This window comes from Heloderma suspectum, chromosome 5 (assembly GCF_057233095.1).
Source record: "Heloderma suspectum isolate Gila_16-S chromosome 5, 16-S_ref, whole genome shotgun sequence".
NCBI lineage: Eukaryota > Metazoa > Chordata > Lepidosauria > Squamata > Helodermatidae > Heloderma > Heloderma suspectum.
The window spans coordinates 94,652,277-94,666,315 of NC_139462.1; the positions used below are offsets into that span (position 1 = coordinate 94,652,277).

At 41.2% G+C, this 14,039-nt stretch overlaps 2 protein-coding genes across 7 annotated transcripts in view; one reads left to right on the forward strand and one right to left on the reverse strand.

Moving 5' to 3' along the window:
- PAICS (phosphoribosylaminoimidazole carboxylase and phosphoribosylaminoimidazolesuccinocarboxamide synthase) overlaps window positions 1–14,039 on the reverse strand; it is a 53,085-nt gene that overhangs the window by 21,987 nt on the left and 17,059 nt on the right. For 4 of the 5 annotated variants that reach the window (XM_084856699.1, XM_084856697.1, XM_084856698.1 and 1 more), the window contains 4 exons: window positions 8,693–8,764; window positions 7,127–7,486; window positions 5,246–5,311; window positions 4,445–4,575 (listed from right to left, as the gene is read on the reverse strand). In XM_084856699.1, coding sequence (XP_084712825.1) covers window positions 4,445–4,575; window positions 5,246–5,311; window positions 7,127–7,486; window positions 8,693–8,764 — 629 coding nt within the window. Of the gene's footprint in view, window positions 1–4,444; window positions 4,576–5,245; window positions 5,312–7,126; window positions 7,487–8,692; window positions 8,765–9,226; window positions 9,242–14,039 lie in introns of those variants that run through there. The other variant, XM_084856700.1, reaches the window with a different exon arrangement.
- PPAT (phosphoribosyl pyrophosphate amidotransferase) overlaps window positions 1–14,039 on the forward strand; it is a 61,640-nt gene that overhangs the window by 3,171 nt on the left and 44,430 nt on the right. The window lies entirely within an intron of this gene.

Sequence of the window (14,039 nt, forward strand, 5' to 3'; positions counted from 1 at the left end):
AGACATGTGGCTTGATTTGTACAATCACTCCATGAGCACCCCTCCACTCACCCCTACTATAAGAACATAAGAAGAGCTGTGCTGAATCAGACCAAAGGCCTATCTAGTCCAGCATTTTGTTCCCACAGTGGCCAACCAGCTACCCATACAAACCCACATAGTACCCTCCTGCTTCTGGCAGTAATACATTGCCATCATGACTAGTAGCCAGGATGTGGTTTATCAATAGTACCTGATTAGCAAATGAATATTATAATGTATGCTGTATGAGGCCACATGGGAAAATGTAAAGTCATGGCCCAGCCATTGTTAAGCAACTTAAAAGCCTAATAGTGGATAGTTAAATACAACCATTCTCTTCTGAATGCACATTATAGATTCTTCTATCTAAAATGTGCCTTTGAAATAACTTAGAATGGGGCCTAGCTAGGAGTTGCCTTACCCTAAACATCTCATTGCTGTATAAATGCCATTGAAACTGCCACATTTTAAGAAGGATGCAGACAAGCTGGAAAGGGTTCAGAGGAGGGCAACGAAGATGATCAGGGGACTGGAAACAAAGCCCTATGAGGAGAGACTGAAAGAACTGGGCCTGTTTAGCCTTGAAAAGTTGTCATAGAGAGGAAGGCCAGGATCTCTTTTCCATCATCCCAGAATGCAGGACACGGAATAATGGGCTCAAGTTACAGGAAGCCAGATTCCGGCTGAGCATCAGGAAAAGCTTCCTGACTGTTAGAGCAATACGACAATGGAACCAATTACCTAGGGAGGTAGTTGGCTCTCCCACACTGGAGGTGTTCAAGACGAGGCTGGACAGCCATCTGTCAGGGATGCTCTGACTTGGATTCCTGCATTGAGCAGGGGGTTGGACTCGATGGCCTTGTAGGCCCCTTCCAACCCTACTATTCTATGATTCTATGAAAAAAATGGGGCATGTGCCAGAAGATGGATTTAAATATTGCTACATAAGGTGCTATCTTGCACCTAGTTACAAGTACTTACATGTATTTATTTTGATAGGGATAACAGCATGATCCTAGTTTAGTTGAAAGCAAAGCCCCACTGAATTGCATGTGGCTTATTGCCTAATAACTGTGCATAGGATCATAGTGTTAGCCTGCAATCCTGGCAATAATTACTAGGAAGGAAGCCCTGCTGAACTCCATTAGACAAGTTCCTTTATAATTATATTTAGAATGTGTCTACTAATCCCTTTAATACTGGAGTTTCCTGACTCATATTTTCTGGGGGCAGAAAGAAGTTAGAGGACCATGCGATTCCTTTTAAATGAAAATTTCTTTTATTAGGATATTGTTAAATATTAGCAAAAACAACAAAGAGTCTTTTGGCACCTTAAAGATGGACAAATGTATTCTAGCATGAGCTTTTGTGGGTACTGTCCACTTCATCAGATGTATGGAGGGTTCACCTCCAATTGGCAGATCTATGCTGGGAGCAGGGTGGTGGTGGTGTAAACTGTGTTGTCAGAGAAAACTGAAATGTAGAAAGTACAGAGTGTGATTGTTTAACAGCTGCCATTCACAAAACATTGTTGGGTGATAACACAGACATCACTGCAGTGGTGACCCAATTAACATATACAGTATGATTTGAAAAAACCAAACCTTTGTCCTTATTCAAACCACAGGAAATAGAGTTTAATCTCCTGATTAATTTTACTTCAGCAGTTTCAAGTTCAAGTGTCTTTGTAATTCCTTTGTTTCTATACATTTCAACCTCCCAGGACAGTCTGTGACTGAGCCATTATTGAACAAAGGGGATTGATTATATTTCTTGTGGCTTGAATAAGGACTTTTTTTAAATAAAACTGCATACGTTAATCGACTCATCATTGCAATGATGTCTGTGTTATCACCCAACAATGTTTTGTGAATGGCTACTGTTAAGGTAATCATCACTGTCTGTACTTTTTGCATTTCAGTTTCCTCTGACAACATAGTTTACATCTCTCCCCACACTCAGCATAGATCTACCAATTGGAAGTCGACATCTGAGGAAGTGGACAGCATCCATGAAAGCTTATGCCAGAATACATTTGTTAGTCTTTAAGGTGCCACAAGATTTTTATTTTTTTTAACAAGTAGAAATTGCACATCTGGAATGTATTCAACAGCATCCTTCAGACAGTTGTTCTATAGTGGCAAGCAACATGATGGACAAGTGTTCTGCTGATTGGAATTGGCAAGTAGCACTTCATCCTTCTAAGTCAGAACTGTTGTGTTAGTTTTGTTAGTTAGTTTCTGATGACTGCAAGAGTAGATTCCTCTGTTAGGATACAGTTGTGCTGCAGTATTAACTGCAGTCTGAATTAACACTCTGGATGTATAGGCCTTAGAAAATAGGAACTAGGAATACAATTCACTCAAGCAGTGAATTCTAACAAAGTAATGAGATTTACAGTTCTACTCAGGGGAAGTCCCACTTAATTCAGCAGGGTTTACTTCCAGGTAAGTGAATATAGGATTGCAGCCTTAAAGTACTAAAATCCTATTGGAACCAGTTGTACTAGGGGTAAACTTTATAACTATCTTTTTCTTAAAAAAAACAAAAAACAAACCTTGTTCTTCAGGCATTAATACTAGGACTGGATTTTAAATACTTATACAGAAGTGTTACTATGAAAGAGAATTAAGAGTGTTGTGTTATTCACAAGCATGAGTGATAGTTGAATAGTTATGAAACCTGTTACAAAACTAGGATGCCTGACAGAAAGAAGACTAAGCCCATATTTTAACATCTTGCTCCAGGCACTTGATCCACGTTAATCAATAAAGGAAAAAACGTCATGCGAGTCCTTGACCCAGACAGATCTGCAACAAGCTGTTTGGAACAAGCTTTGGGCTTGTTAATTTTTTTCCAAACAATACTCCATTTTGAGAAATTCTTTGGCAAGAATGGGATGTCCACATATTATGGGAGTTTCAGAACACATTCTGCTTTCTCCCAATCAGAACATTTTGTCAACCAGTCTGGTAAAATTTAATGGGAATAGAAGTGAGACTTGTTATAGGAAAGAAGGGGAAAGCGTGCCATTAAATTTTGCTTCAGCCACTATTGCAAATATATTATTATAATTTATTCTTTTTGGCTCTCTGTTCTGTCTTGACCTTTTTATTTCCTGGCATTGTTGAAGATGCATACTGTAACTTCATTTCAGGAGATAAGATTTCTCATGCTTTCACAAAATGTATCTGTTCACATTTGGATATAATCTCACCTCTACTAAGTTGTTACTTGCAGATTTCCCATGCTGTTTGGGAAAACTGCTACAACTATGTCCTTTGGCTGCAGTTCCACAAGATACATTTTGGCAACATGAATATTTTTAAAATACTGAATTACACTGGAAATTTGCTGTATTGGGGCCTGAAGTTGTTTTTCGTGAGAAATTCAAATCTGATTTGCAAGCGTATAAAAGTCTGGTATTGGAACTGATGTTCTGATCCAGAGAACGTTACAAGTTAAATCCAGTGTCCTATCCCCTGCAGTCCACAAATCTCCAGAGGGTCCCCCAACTCAGAGCAGATTTAGGGGGTATACAGGGAGCTACAAGGGGGGGGGAATCCCTTACATCAGCTGTTCCTTTTCTATTGGCAGAAGGACACCATTGGATCCAAGCCATTATGTCAAGTCCTGATGAGACCAATGGAATTTAGAATCAATCCTAGCAAACTTCTCCAGTTGATTTCTACAGTACTTAAGCATGCCTGACTTTCTCTGGATTGGAACCTAAACAATTACAAAATTAGTACTTGGTTTTCCTTGGAGTGCAAATTGAACAGACTGCTGTCTTTCCTCATTCTACCAGATGTGTAATTAAGGATGCTGCTAACAAGTTCTTGTGTATAAAGTGAAGAGGGTTAAAATTTGTTTCCTTCAAGATAAGAAATGAGTCAAGGTGCAGCTAATAGTGGTCAGTTTCTCTGCTAGCCAAATAAGTCATAAAAATCTTCCTGCAAATTAAATGGCATTGCTACAGCTTTCATCTTTGAGCACAACAGAATTAGTATCAGATCAAATGTTTGTGTATTTATTAAATGTGCACTCGCCAGATCAACTATGAAGTGGCAGGGGGATTAACTTTTAACACTGAATGGATCACACAGTGTAGAGAAATGAAACACTCCCCCGTCATGTCCACATGTTCTGATACTTATTCCAGATAAATGTGCATAGGATTATATCCTAAGATTGTTAAACAGTGAAATAGTTTCCCAGATTATCTCACAGCAGATTAATTTCTTGATGTTATTAAAACAAAAACGTCATGGCATCGTGAGAATCTAGATAAATAATCTTATTTTAGTTTCAGTCACTGGTTACTAGCTATGAGTCCGTAAAACGGCTGTCATCTGAGAGTTCTTTTATTTTTCTTTGCATGATAACTTTTGGTAAAACAAAACAAAACAAAATATAAACCAACCTGTTGCACAGCAGGAAGGACACCATTCAGCTGTGTTCTACTGCTGTCATGTATGCTTTCAGATTTACCTCTTTGTGACTGGGCTGTTATATTCTCAGTAGCATTTTTCTTTAAGTCAACAGGTAAGGGTTCTGTAGGGAAGAAAAGCCTTTTCAGAGATGGCTACATTGGATTATTCTAAGCTAGCATATGTTGGCAGGCATGTCCAGTTCTCATTAGGCTGTTTGGGGGAGGGGATCCCCCCTGTAAGTTTTTTGTACTCCCACACATTTTCTGGTTTTAAGCCAAGCATATTTCTTTGGTTTGCCTGTAATGATACTAAGTCAGTTCCCTGCTTGTAAATCACTGCCTCTGACCAGTGCAACGGGGCCCAATTCAGAGATAAATGCATTCAACAAGACATTGTGTCTTGCTAGGAAGCTCAGTGGTTCCAGACAGCATATGAAGATATGTGGTGGAAGACAGATGGGCATGTGCCTTCCCCTTCAGTCTGCATGAATGACTGAGGCTGCATTGAATAGGGTTCCATCTGATTAAGTAACCAATCCAGTCTCATGGACCCACAACTATGTTAGTTGGGTGGTTTACCTGCACACAGTGGCATCCATTTCAACCTACACACAGAAGGCAGATCTCTGGATTTATCCTTGCTTCCCATTGAGTTTTTGATTCTGTTCAGGTTCCACGTACACAAGGCACCCAACATAGATGATGGTGACTGCATCTGGGTTTTCATCTTTTATAGCTTGCTTACATCAATCAACCCACAGATGTAGTGTAATAGCAGGAAGCAATTCTTACCTTCGTCAGATGCCTTTCGCTTGATCCTCAGCGGTACTTTGTCTGTGATAGCGTCTGTAAATGTCTCTTTAAAAAGACGATAATAATAAGTGTAAAGGTGCATTCTAATAATAAATACACAGATAAGTTGCTATTCTGGAACATTATTTTTTTATTGTTTATGGATTATTAATAATGCTAAAATAATGGCCCAAATTCAAGATGCAATGAGAAAAATTCTCAATCTCTTCATGTGCTATTGAATGAAGGGAGGGGTGGAGTATCTCTCCCATTTGACATGAAAAGACACCCACCCCATGTTCTTTGCAATATGTAGAGAACTTGGGGAAGGGGGTATCACTCACTCTGTGTGCAATTCTGTAATGTTTATTTTTCCATTGCCATATGTCCCATCTCATTGCCTGAACTCCAGTTTCACCTGTTCATAGCTTTATTATTAACACTGATTTTAATGCTTTTTGGAATGGTGCAGACATAATTGTCCCGATAGCTTAACCATGGCACTGGAGTTGACTACAGTTAGAGCTAACCAGAATTCCTGCATAATCCAATATTTGGATAAAGAGGGGCCACAATTAACTCAGACTTGTATTTAACAAGTCTGGTAACCATAGGCAACCAATAAATCAATGGGCTGGTTGAGGAAGAATGGATCTCCCTGTTCCTCTTCTGCTAGTCACTTGGCTTCCATGCTGGCTGCAGAGGAAGGGACAGCCATCCATCAGCTCTCTTCATCCTCTTCCTGTTCACTTGGTAAAAGGCAAAAAAAAGGCCAGTAGCCCACATTTCCATGGTGGCAGTGGAAGGTGGGGCTTCCTTTCCTTTGTGGCCAGCATGAACAGCATGATGCTACTAGCCTCTTAGCAGGCTAGTTTAAAAAAAAAAACTTGCGGTCTAGTAACTCTTGTGGTCTTATTTACAAGACTGAGTCCAGTATTATCTGCTGTGTTCGCACTGATGTTAACCACTCTTAGGACGTGATTAACTATGGTAACATCAGCGCCAATGTAGAAGTTAATCATAGTTACACTTGGGGTGAATTCATGCTAACGAGAGGAGGGAATGGCCCTGTTCAGACCTGCACGGGGGTTGGTGGTGTTAGGGTAACTATGGAGGGAGGATAGTGAAACACAACGAGCACGCCCGTCACGTGCCTGGAAACCATGTGGTGCTGCGTAATTCCTGTAACCACCCCCTCCGTTTTACTGAAACCATCCTCCCACTGCCAGCACCAGTGATCCCAGTGGCTCTTGCACCGCGAAAACGCATGTGCTGGCCACTCCACCTGTCACGATGCACTGGCAACCATAGGGAAAGTCCATGCTGGCTAGAGTGTCGCTGGAAGTGCGGGATGCTCTACGCTACTGTTTCTACGGTCATGGCCTAAAAACCACCTGGAGCCCGTTTTAACCACAGGGGAGCACGACAGCTGTAATGGTAAACCACCCCGCGGCCCCTTAACCATGCTGCAGTGGGGTGGTTAGCCAGGGTGGTTTTGGAACCATGGTTAGCGGGTTTTTCTTCCCCCCCTCCCATGACATGCTAAGCCACCATGGTTAGCACAAATTCTCTAACAATCATAGCTTCCTGTAACGTGTGAACAGGGTCAGTGTGTAACCCTGTGACCTACTTCTGGTTGCTAAACCATGGTTAAGCAACTCGGAACACCAATGCAATTCTCCTGACGTGATTTTCTGTAGGGATATGACACATTGACCATTGAGCTACAAGATTTAGAAGCAACTCAGTGCCATCCACCCATACTACTAACTTTTCGAAGGCATACACTAAACCTAATATCTAAACTATAGCTGCTTTTGTTCATGGTGGCCTTAGGGTCTAAAACAAAATTAGTTTTCCAGTCTCTGGAAGCATGCATACCTGGAGGCTGGCTTCGCAAAATGCAGTCAATTTCATCATAAAACCTCATCTTCCTCCTTGCGTTGCCAAGCTGATCACTTTCTTTTTGCAACACACGGTATTCATATTTTAAGTTTTTGTATTTTGTGCGACACTGCTTCCAATCTCTATCTATTCCAGCTTTCATTAGTCTTCTGGCAATCTCCTTAAATATTTCTTTGTTTCTTGTTGCCCCTTCAAGCATTTGCTGTATCTCCTCATCTGACCATATATTTATCAGAGCTCTGACTTCATTGTCACACCAGTGCTTTCCTGCTCCCGTATCATTAATTGTAATAACCCTAAAGTGATGCTGTGCTTCATCTGAGGATATTTGATTGTCTGAAAATACAAAGAAAGCAAAATCAGTAACTGGAAATATTTAAAGTAAAAATATTCACTTTAATTATTCACTTTAAATATTCACTTAATCTTAAGTAAGTGTAAGGCACTTTTCCCCCTGTAAAGGTAGCGGTAAATGTGAATTAAGATTCATCGTGTGTTTCAGGAAGAAAAGGTCAGACCAATAAAAGTATTCTTAGTCCACCATGGATTATTGTATAGAAAGTCTTTTGTCTGTCATACTACTTTGCTACAGGAATCTATTTTGAACAGGCTGCTCGTATGAAGTGTTTAGGGCTAGTCTTCAAAATCTGGTGATCCATATATGAGATGGAAAGTGGGAACCCTCATAATAGTTTATTTCTCTTGCTGAGGGACATACTCTGGTTTGGAGGAGGGAGAAATCCCTATAAAGAATTAAAGCGGGTTAAAGCTTGTAAATCAGGTTGACTAACAGCACAATCCATGCATGTTTACTCAGAAGTAAATCCCACTGCGTTCAGTAGGGCTTACTCTCTAGTAAGCGTGTTTAGGTAATGCAGCTTTCAGGGAATATAATTGAAAAGGCACTTCACAGATACGTTTTAACCACAAGAATTACCATAGTTGAATTTGCCTCTGGGCAGCTGCAGGACTATGGAAACCTACACTAACAACTCCAGCTTCTGGATTTGGAAATATTATACCACCCATAATAAGCTTGCAACAATTTAGAGTGTCCCAGGGACCATAGGATGGCTGGTAAAGCCCCTCCAAGGTTGGAGACAGTGCTCTGACCTTGGAAGGGGGGGGTCAGAGATCCAACCCCCTCACGGCCAGGGGGAAAAGGGGGTGTTGCGCTGGGTGGGGAGGGGAGGAAACCAGAGGCCAGAATACGAGTTATCCTGAAGCCTCTCCAGCCTCCTCCTCCGAAGCGCCCCAGCTAGACAGGCTGAAAAGCCCGTCTAGTGAAATCTGCAGGGTGGGAGGACGGGGAGGCAAATATCACCTCTGCTCCTCTTTCCACCCTGCATTAGATGATTGGATCCCTCCGAGTTCAGGGCCTTCTGATCAGCACAATTGATAGGACTGCGCCCTTAGTCTGGGATTACTTTGATTATGAATGTGCAGTACTAGAGGCAGAAGACCAAGGACTGGAATTCATGAAGGAGTTGTCAGCCCCTTCTCCCCCCATCCTCAATCAGAAGCAAATAAGTAATCACGTACCTGTCCCTGTTATCTGTTTATACATTGAAAATCCAGATGCGTCCTCTGAGGCTGTGCTGATAGAATCATCATCTATCCAAAAGAATAATATGTTTTGTTTTAATAACCCATAGCTTATATTATATCCACCTGCCCTTTCTCATCAATCCCAGTTTTAACTGGCTAGAGATGAAGCAATATGCGAAGCTGTTGTTCCCACACTGGTATGTTAGTAGAATTTACTGGTATGTAGACATTCACCATGAGTTGTTCGTGAGGAAAGACAGGAAGGAGGCCTGCTACCTTTCCTATTTTATCTGCATGAACAGGGTACAACACTAATTTCAAGTATGCAGCTACAAACATAGCTATAATTGCTTAAAAAAATTAAATGAATATTCCTACATCTGTATCTTTGGCAAATAGCAGAAGCCACTCAAAGGGCTGCCAAGAGGAGTTGTGTGGCCCAGCTGTATCCCTGTCCACATCATAGCTGTAACGTTGCATCACACAAGGCTGCTGAGCAGAGCTGAGAACCTTGTCCACAGTACTCACTTATTCTGCAGTTGTGTGGGTGCATACTATCTTAGTCAGGCTAGTTTGTAGCTCCAAGGCAGCCTCTTTCCTCCCCTGCATTCTTTCTCCTGCTTGCAATTTTTTTTTTTAAAACCCCACCCTTCCAAGTATTCATGACTAGTGAGGCTGTGTTGCCTTATAACTTAACATGACTTTATTTACACTTTTTGCTATAGTAAACAGATTATTTTTGAAGAGGCATTAATGTTGATAATCCAGTATCCTAATGAAGATTTTATCCAGCCCATTCCTTTGCATGCTTACTTACATGCTTGCTTACTTCCAGTTGTGTACATAGATTTGCACCCTTAAATAGTTATCATGTCTTACTTTTAGAGGGATTTCAAATGAGTAATTATCCTCCAGATTCACCTACAGTGCTTATCAGAATATATCAAGCTTTGTTGTATTGTGCAACTGCTCTGATAGGCAAGGGAATAGTCTACACTAAATTTCAGTGTAGATGTCCAAATGGTTTATAAGAGAGAGAAGTCCCCCTACTCCTTTCTTCCCATTCTGTAAAGAACATACAACAAATTACTTCCTTGGAGCAGGAATCTGCTGAGTCCCTGAGAGGGAAGGACCAACACTGTATCAAACAGGTAAGACTGAGACATTTTTTTCCCCTCTGTGAGAAACTGCATTGACATTTCAACATAAGGCAGTGGTATTCAAACTATGATCTGAAGTTCCTTGAAAGTTTGGGGGAGGGGCAGTTCTTCTATATCAGGGCCAGTACTTGCAGACAGGCTTCTCTGAAAGATGGTTTGTCATCCACAGCTGATCTTCCCCTGGAAAGTGTAGCCTCAGGGGAGTGTATGGCATATTCTGGAATATGTTTCCACTTCATGTAGGGTGATGGTGAGACTCAGGAGGCTGGACCAGGGCCCTATGTGAGCCCCAGAATCCTTTGCAAACTGCAATACTTCCTATGCAAACATGTCCCTGGCTGTCTGGGGAATGCTGCAAGTTGTAAGATTGCTTTCTGTCCAAACACACATAGGATTGCACCCTAAGTTAGAAAATTTAAAAAACACTGGCTAGGGACCAGTCTACAGATTACTAACTCCAAAACTGCTGAGGTCTTATTCCACGTATGCAATATATAGTTTGTCCCTTAGGAGAAGAAAACTGTTTTCCAGGCTGAGTGACAAGTGCAGGATAGTTCAGAGCACCAAAGACCAATTAGTCACCTTGGTGAACACTTTTGCTATTATGTAAATAGCCTCTGAATGATGGCTTGGTGCTCTTTGTTTGAAGCTGCTACCAGTCATAGTAGCTGAAGAGAGAAAACTGCATTTTTGGGAAAGCAAGAAAGACTCCACTTTTTATTCAACTCACATTTGAGTTCGCATTCATGTCTCTGAAAAGAAACTTGTTATTTTTTATCTTTGTCCCAATTGCTGCCCTTTTCTTTGCTACAGGGGGGATGAAATAGCGACTCTGAGGCTTTTAAAATTGTTTTGAATTAGCTGCACTTGTGTTGTTAATGTTTAAAGTGCCTGAAAGTATTATTTCATAAGAACATAAGAAGAGCTGGGTCATACCAAAGGCCTAGCTAGTCTAACATCCTATTTTCCACATTGGCCAACCAGATGCCTTTGGAAAGTCCACAAATGGGATGTGAGGTCAATAAGCCCCTCTCCCACTGTTGTTGCCTAGCGTCTTGCTCCACTGTTTAAAACTATGCCAAACAAACCAATGTTCTTAAATATAATTAAAGTTGGAAGTTGTTGTCAAGTGCGATCAGTGCAGCAACCCAGCAAAACCATTTTATCAACCCAAGTGGGGAGTACTTAGCAGGCAAAGCTGCAAAAGGACACATCAGGACCAGTTCAAAAGCAGTGCCTGGAAATGATTTGCCTGCTTTTGTCTACTATGTCAGATACCATCTTTTATATCATTGCAATACGAATAGAGTAAAATAGTTCAGTAAATTCCAGAAAGAACAATTTTTGTGCTTTTTTTTAATACTGCTTTGATACTGCATTTTAATATTGTATTTTTTTTCCCTTTAAAATCCTGTAAGCCACCCAGGGAATATATGTTATTGGGCAGCCATACAAACATAGTTTTTAAAAAAGGCCTTATACTGGATTATAAGCAGTTTGTATGTTCTGGGAAGCCTGATCCAGTAGATCTAACGTGAAAGTAAATTCCATTGTCAGTTATGAAAGACAAGGATCTGTGAATACAAGCTGTGGCCGGCCATGGAAACATCCTGGCTGTGCCTCCAGTACTTAGCAGCTGGGTTGAAGCCCATGGATGATTAAAACATTTCATGTAATGCAGAGGCTTCATTGCTTACGCACTTATCATTGCTCTTTAAACCCATTCAAGCATTCATGAGCGTAAGAAAAAACTTGAACATTTGTGGGCAGTGTATATATAAGGCTCATGGCTACAGCACGTCTGTGAAAGTTTTCTCTGCATTTTCTTTCTTTGGGGCTTACAGTCCGCATTTCTCTGACTCTTGTTCTTCCCTAACAACTCTTCTACTTTCTTTTCTACCATTTTACTCCTTGCCAAAATTCCAGTGTTGCTATTGGAACAAAACATAAAAATTTTGCAAGACTTATATAAACACCCTTTTATATTGCACAATTGAGTTCAGGCGCTTTTGATATGCGGCAGAACGTACAGTGTTACTTACACTGCTTCAGCTGTTAAAATCAGGACTGTACTGTGAAGCATGATGCCTGTGTCAAAAGAGATGCATAGAAATAGCCATAATTCAGATAATCCTGGAAGGACCGACCCTCATTATCATCCAGTTTGGCCAATATTGTTGTTTTCTTTCTAGATGGCACCATTCACATGGTGAACTGGAATTTAACTTTCTACTCCCCTGTAAGTCTTCTTAGGGTGATTTGGGAAGTGGTATTTAAAACTGCAGCAATTTGTGCTTGAGACAGTGTGAATCGTACAATCTGGGTTTGTATCTAATGGCCAGTTCACATGTTGTACGAAAGTGGGAAGATAAGAAAAATAATTGACATGCTTCTTTTATTCTCCCTCCCCCCCCATATGAACAGAAGAAGATGATAAAATCCTGAAGTTGTAGAATGGCTGTGGTCACTGGAGGTTGCAGGTGTGGGATGCTGTATTTGAATGCTCCTCCCATATTAAAATAAGCAATAACCACACCCCACGAGTTAAAAACTAGCACATTAGGGAGACAGGTTCTAGCCTAGCTCGCTTCGTACTGTGTTAGCATTCACCTTTCAGTGAGCTTTCTACATATAGAAACATTCAAAAATAACATTCCTTACCTGCTCTCTGATATGGTTCCATCCATTCTACCACCGTTGAACCCTACCACCCCATTCCCACTTCATTCTGCTGCATATGTAGAGCAGGCCTCTGTTGTAAGGTGGGAAGTGGGGCTTGGGGCACTTGCCTGTGGCGAGATCTGTGAGCTCCAGAGGTCACAACGGACTCGCAGTTCTTGCTGCAAGCGCCATCTGCAAGTTCTCTTCCTATATCACAGTAGAAGTATGCATTCACTTCCCTTTATTTTCCCACTCTCGTCTAATGCATACTGTTTATGTGATATGTTTTATATCTTGCCGTTCTTCCATGTTGGAACTCACGCTCGGGTTCCAGGTGATTTCCCATGCAGGCGCTGACCATACCCAGACCGATTCAGCTTCAGCTGGAGGGCTGCATCACGAGTCTTCAGCCCACAGTCTTGGCGCTTGCCTATGAGTCAGGGCCACTAGACACATTGGCAATGCGTGATCCCAAGCCTGCATTTTCTACAAAGGAAGCATTGGCAAGAAGGAGAGGTTCAAATGCCTTCCCTTCCCCCAAGAGCTTTTCCCCCAGGATGCCTTTGGCTTTGGGATCAGACTGGTGAAAATAAAAACTGCACAGGAGGAGCTCATTTGCAGAGGAGAACCTGCTGATCCTCCCCTGCAAATCCACCCTCCCAGCATACCTGTCAGCACTGTGACTCGAATACAGGATTCATTCAGTCTCTGTGTTTCCCTTGCAACATTTTGTTTGGCCCTCAGTAATAGAGTTGACAATGGAGAAACATGCACCTTGCTCTGGAATATTCACCATTTCAGCAATGTTCCCTTTCCGTTGCACCCTTAAAAAAAAAAACTTACAGGGGTTTTTTGGCAATGGGAGTTGTGTGCTGCTGACTTCATGCAGTTATCATCCTTAGATAGATTTATGTGCAAGGAACAGAGTAGCCACTTCACAGAAACAGGGTCATTTGCAGTATTCACATGACTTTTATCACTCATAGTATCTTACTGTATGGGAATATTCACTGAATTCATGTGATGCAGTTATGTCTTTGAACTTTCACAGACTTTATACTCCATCTGTATATGGATGCAAATCTGCACTGATTCCAGTGTTACCATAACATTTATGTGAATTGTTTTCTTTGATGGTTGTCCCTAGAAACAGCTATTTGATCTCTTTGGGGAGATAAGATGTGGGTTAGGATTGTTTTGTGAGAACAGCTGAGATAAGGATTATAGTACAATTCGATCGCTAAACAATATTCAAATTCATGGTGCATGCCCTTTTTAGATGGATGATATCAGTTCTGTTCAAACATCATGATAAACAGTGCTTTAGCAAGATGTGAACAAGCCTAGCACCCTCCCCTCCTCTCTACCCCTCCTACACAGCCAGAAAGAGAAGTTTGGAAGGATTTGCTTCTGGTTTTGATTAACCATAGCTTGTCATGCCATCCGAATCTGGAAAACTGTGGTTAATCTAATTATGGTTAGTTTTAAACAAGCCAACTTCAAACCATACAAGCCAGCTT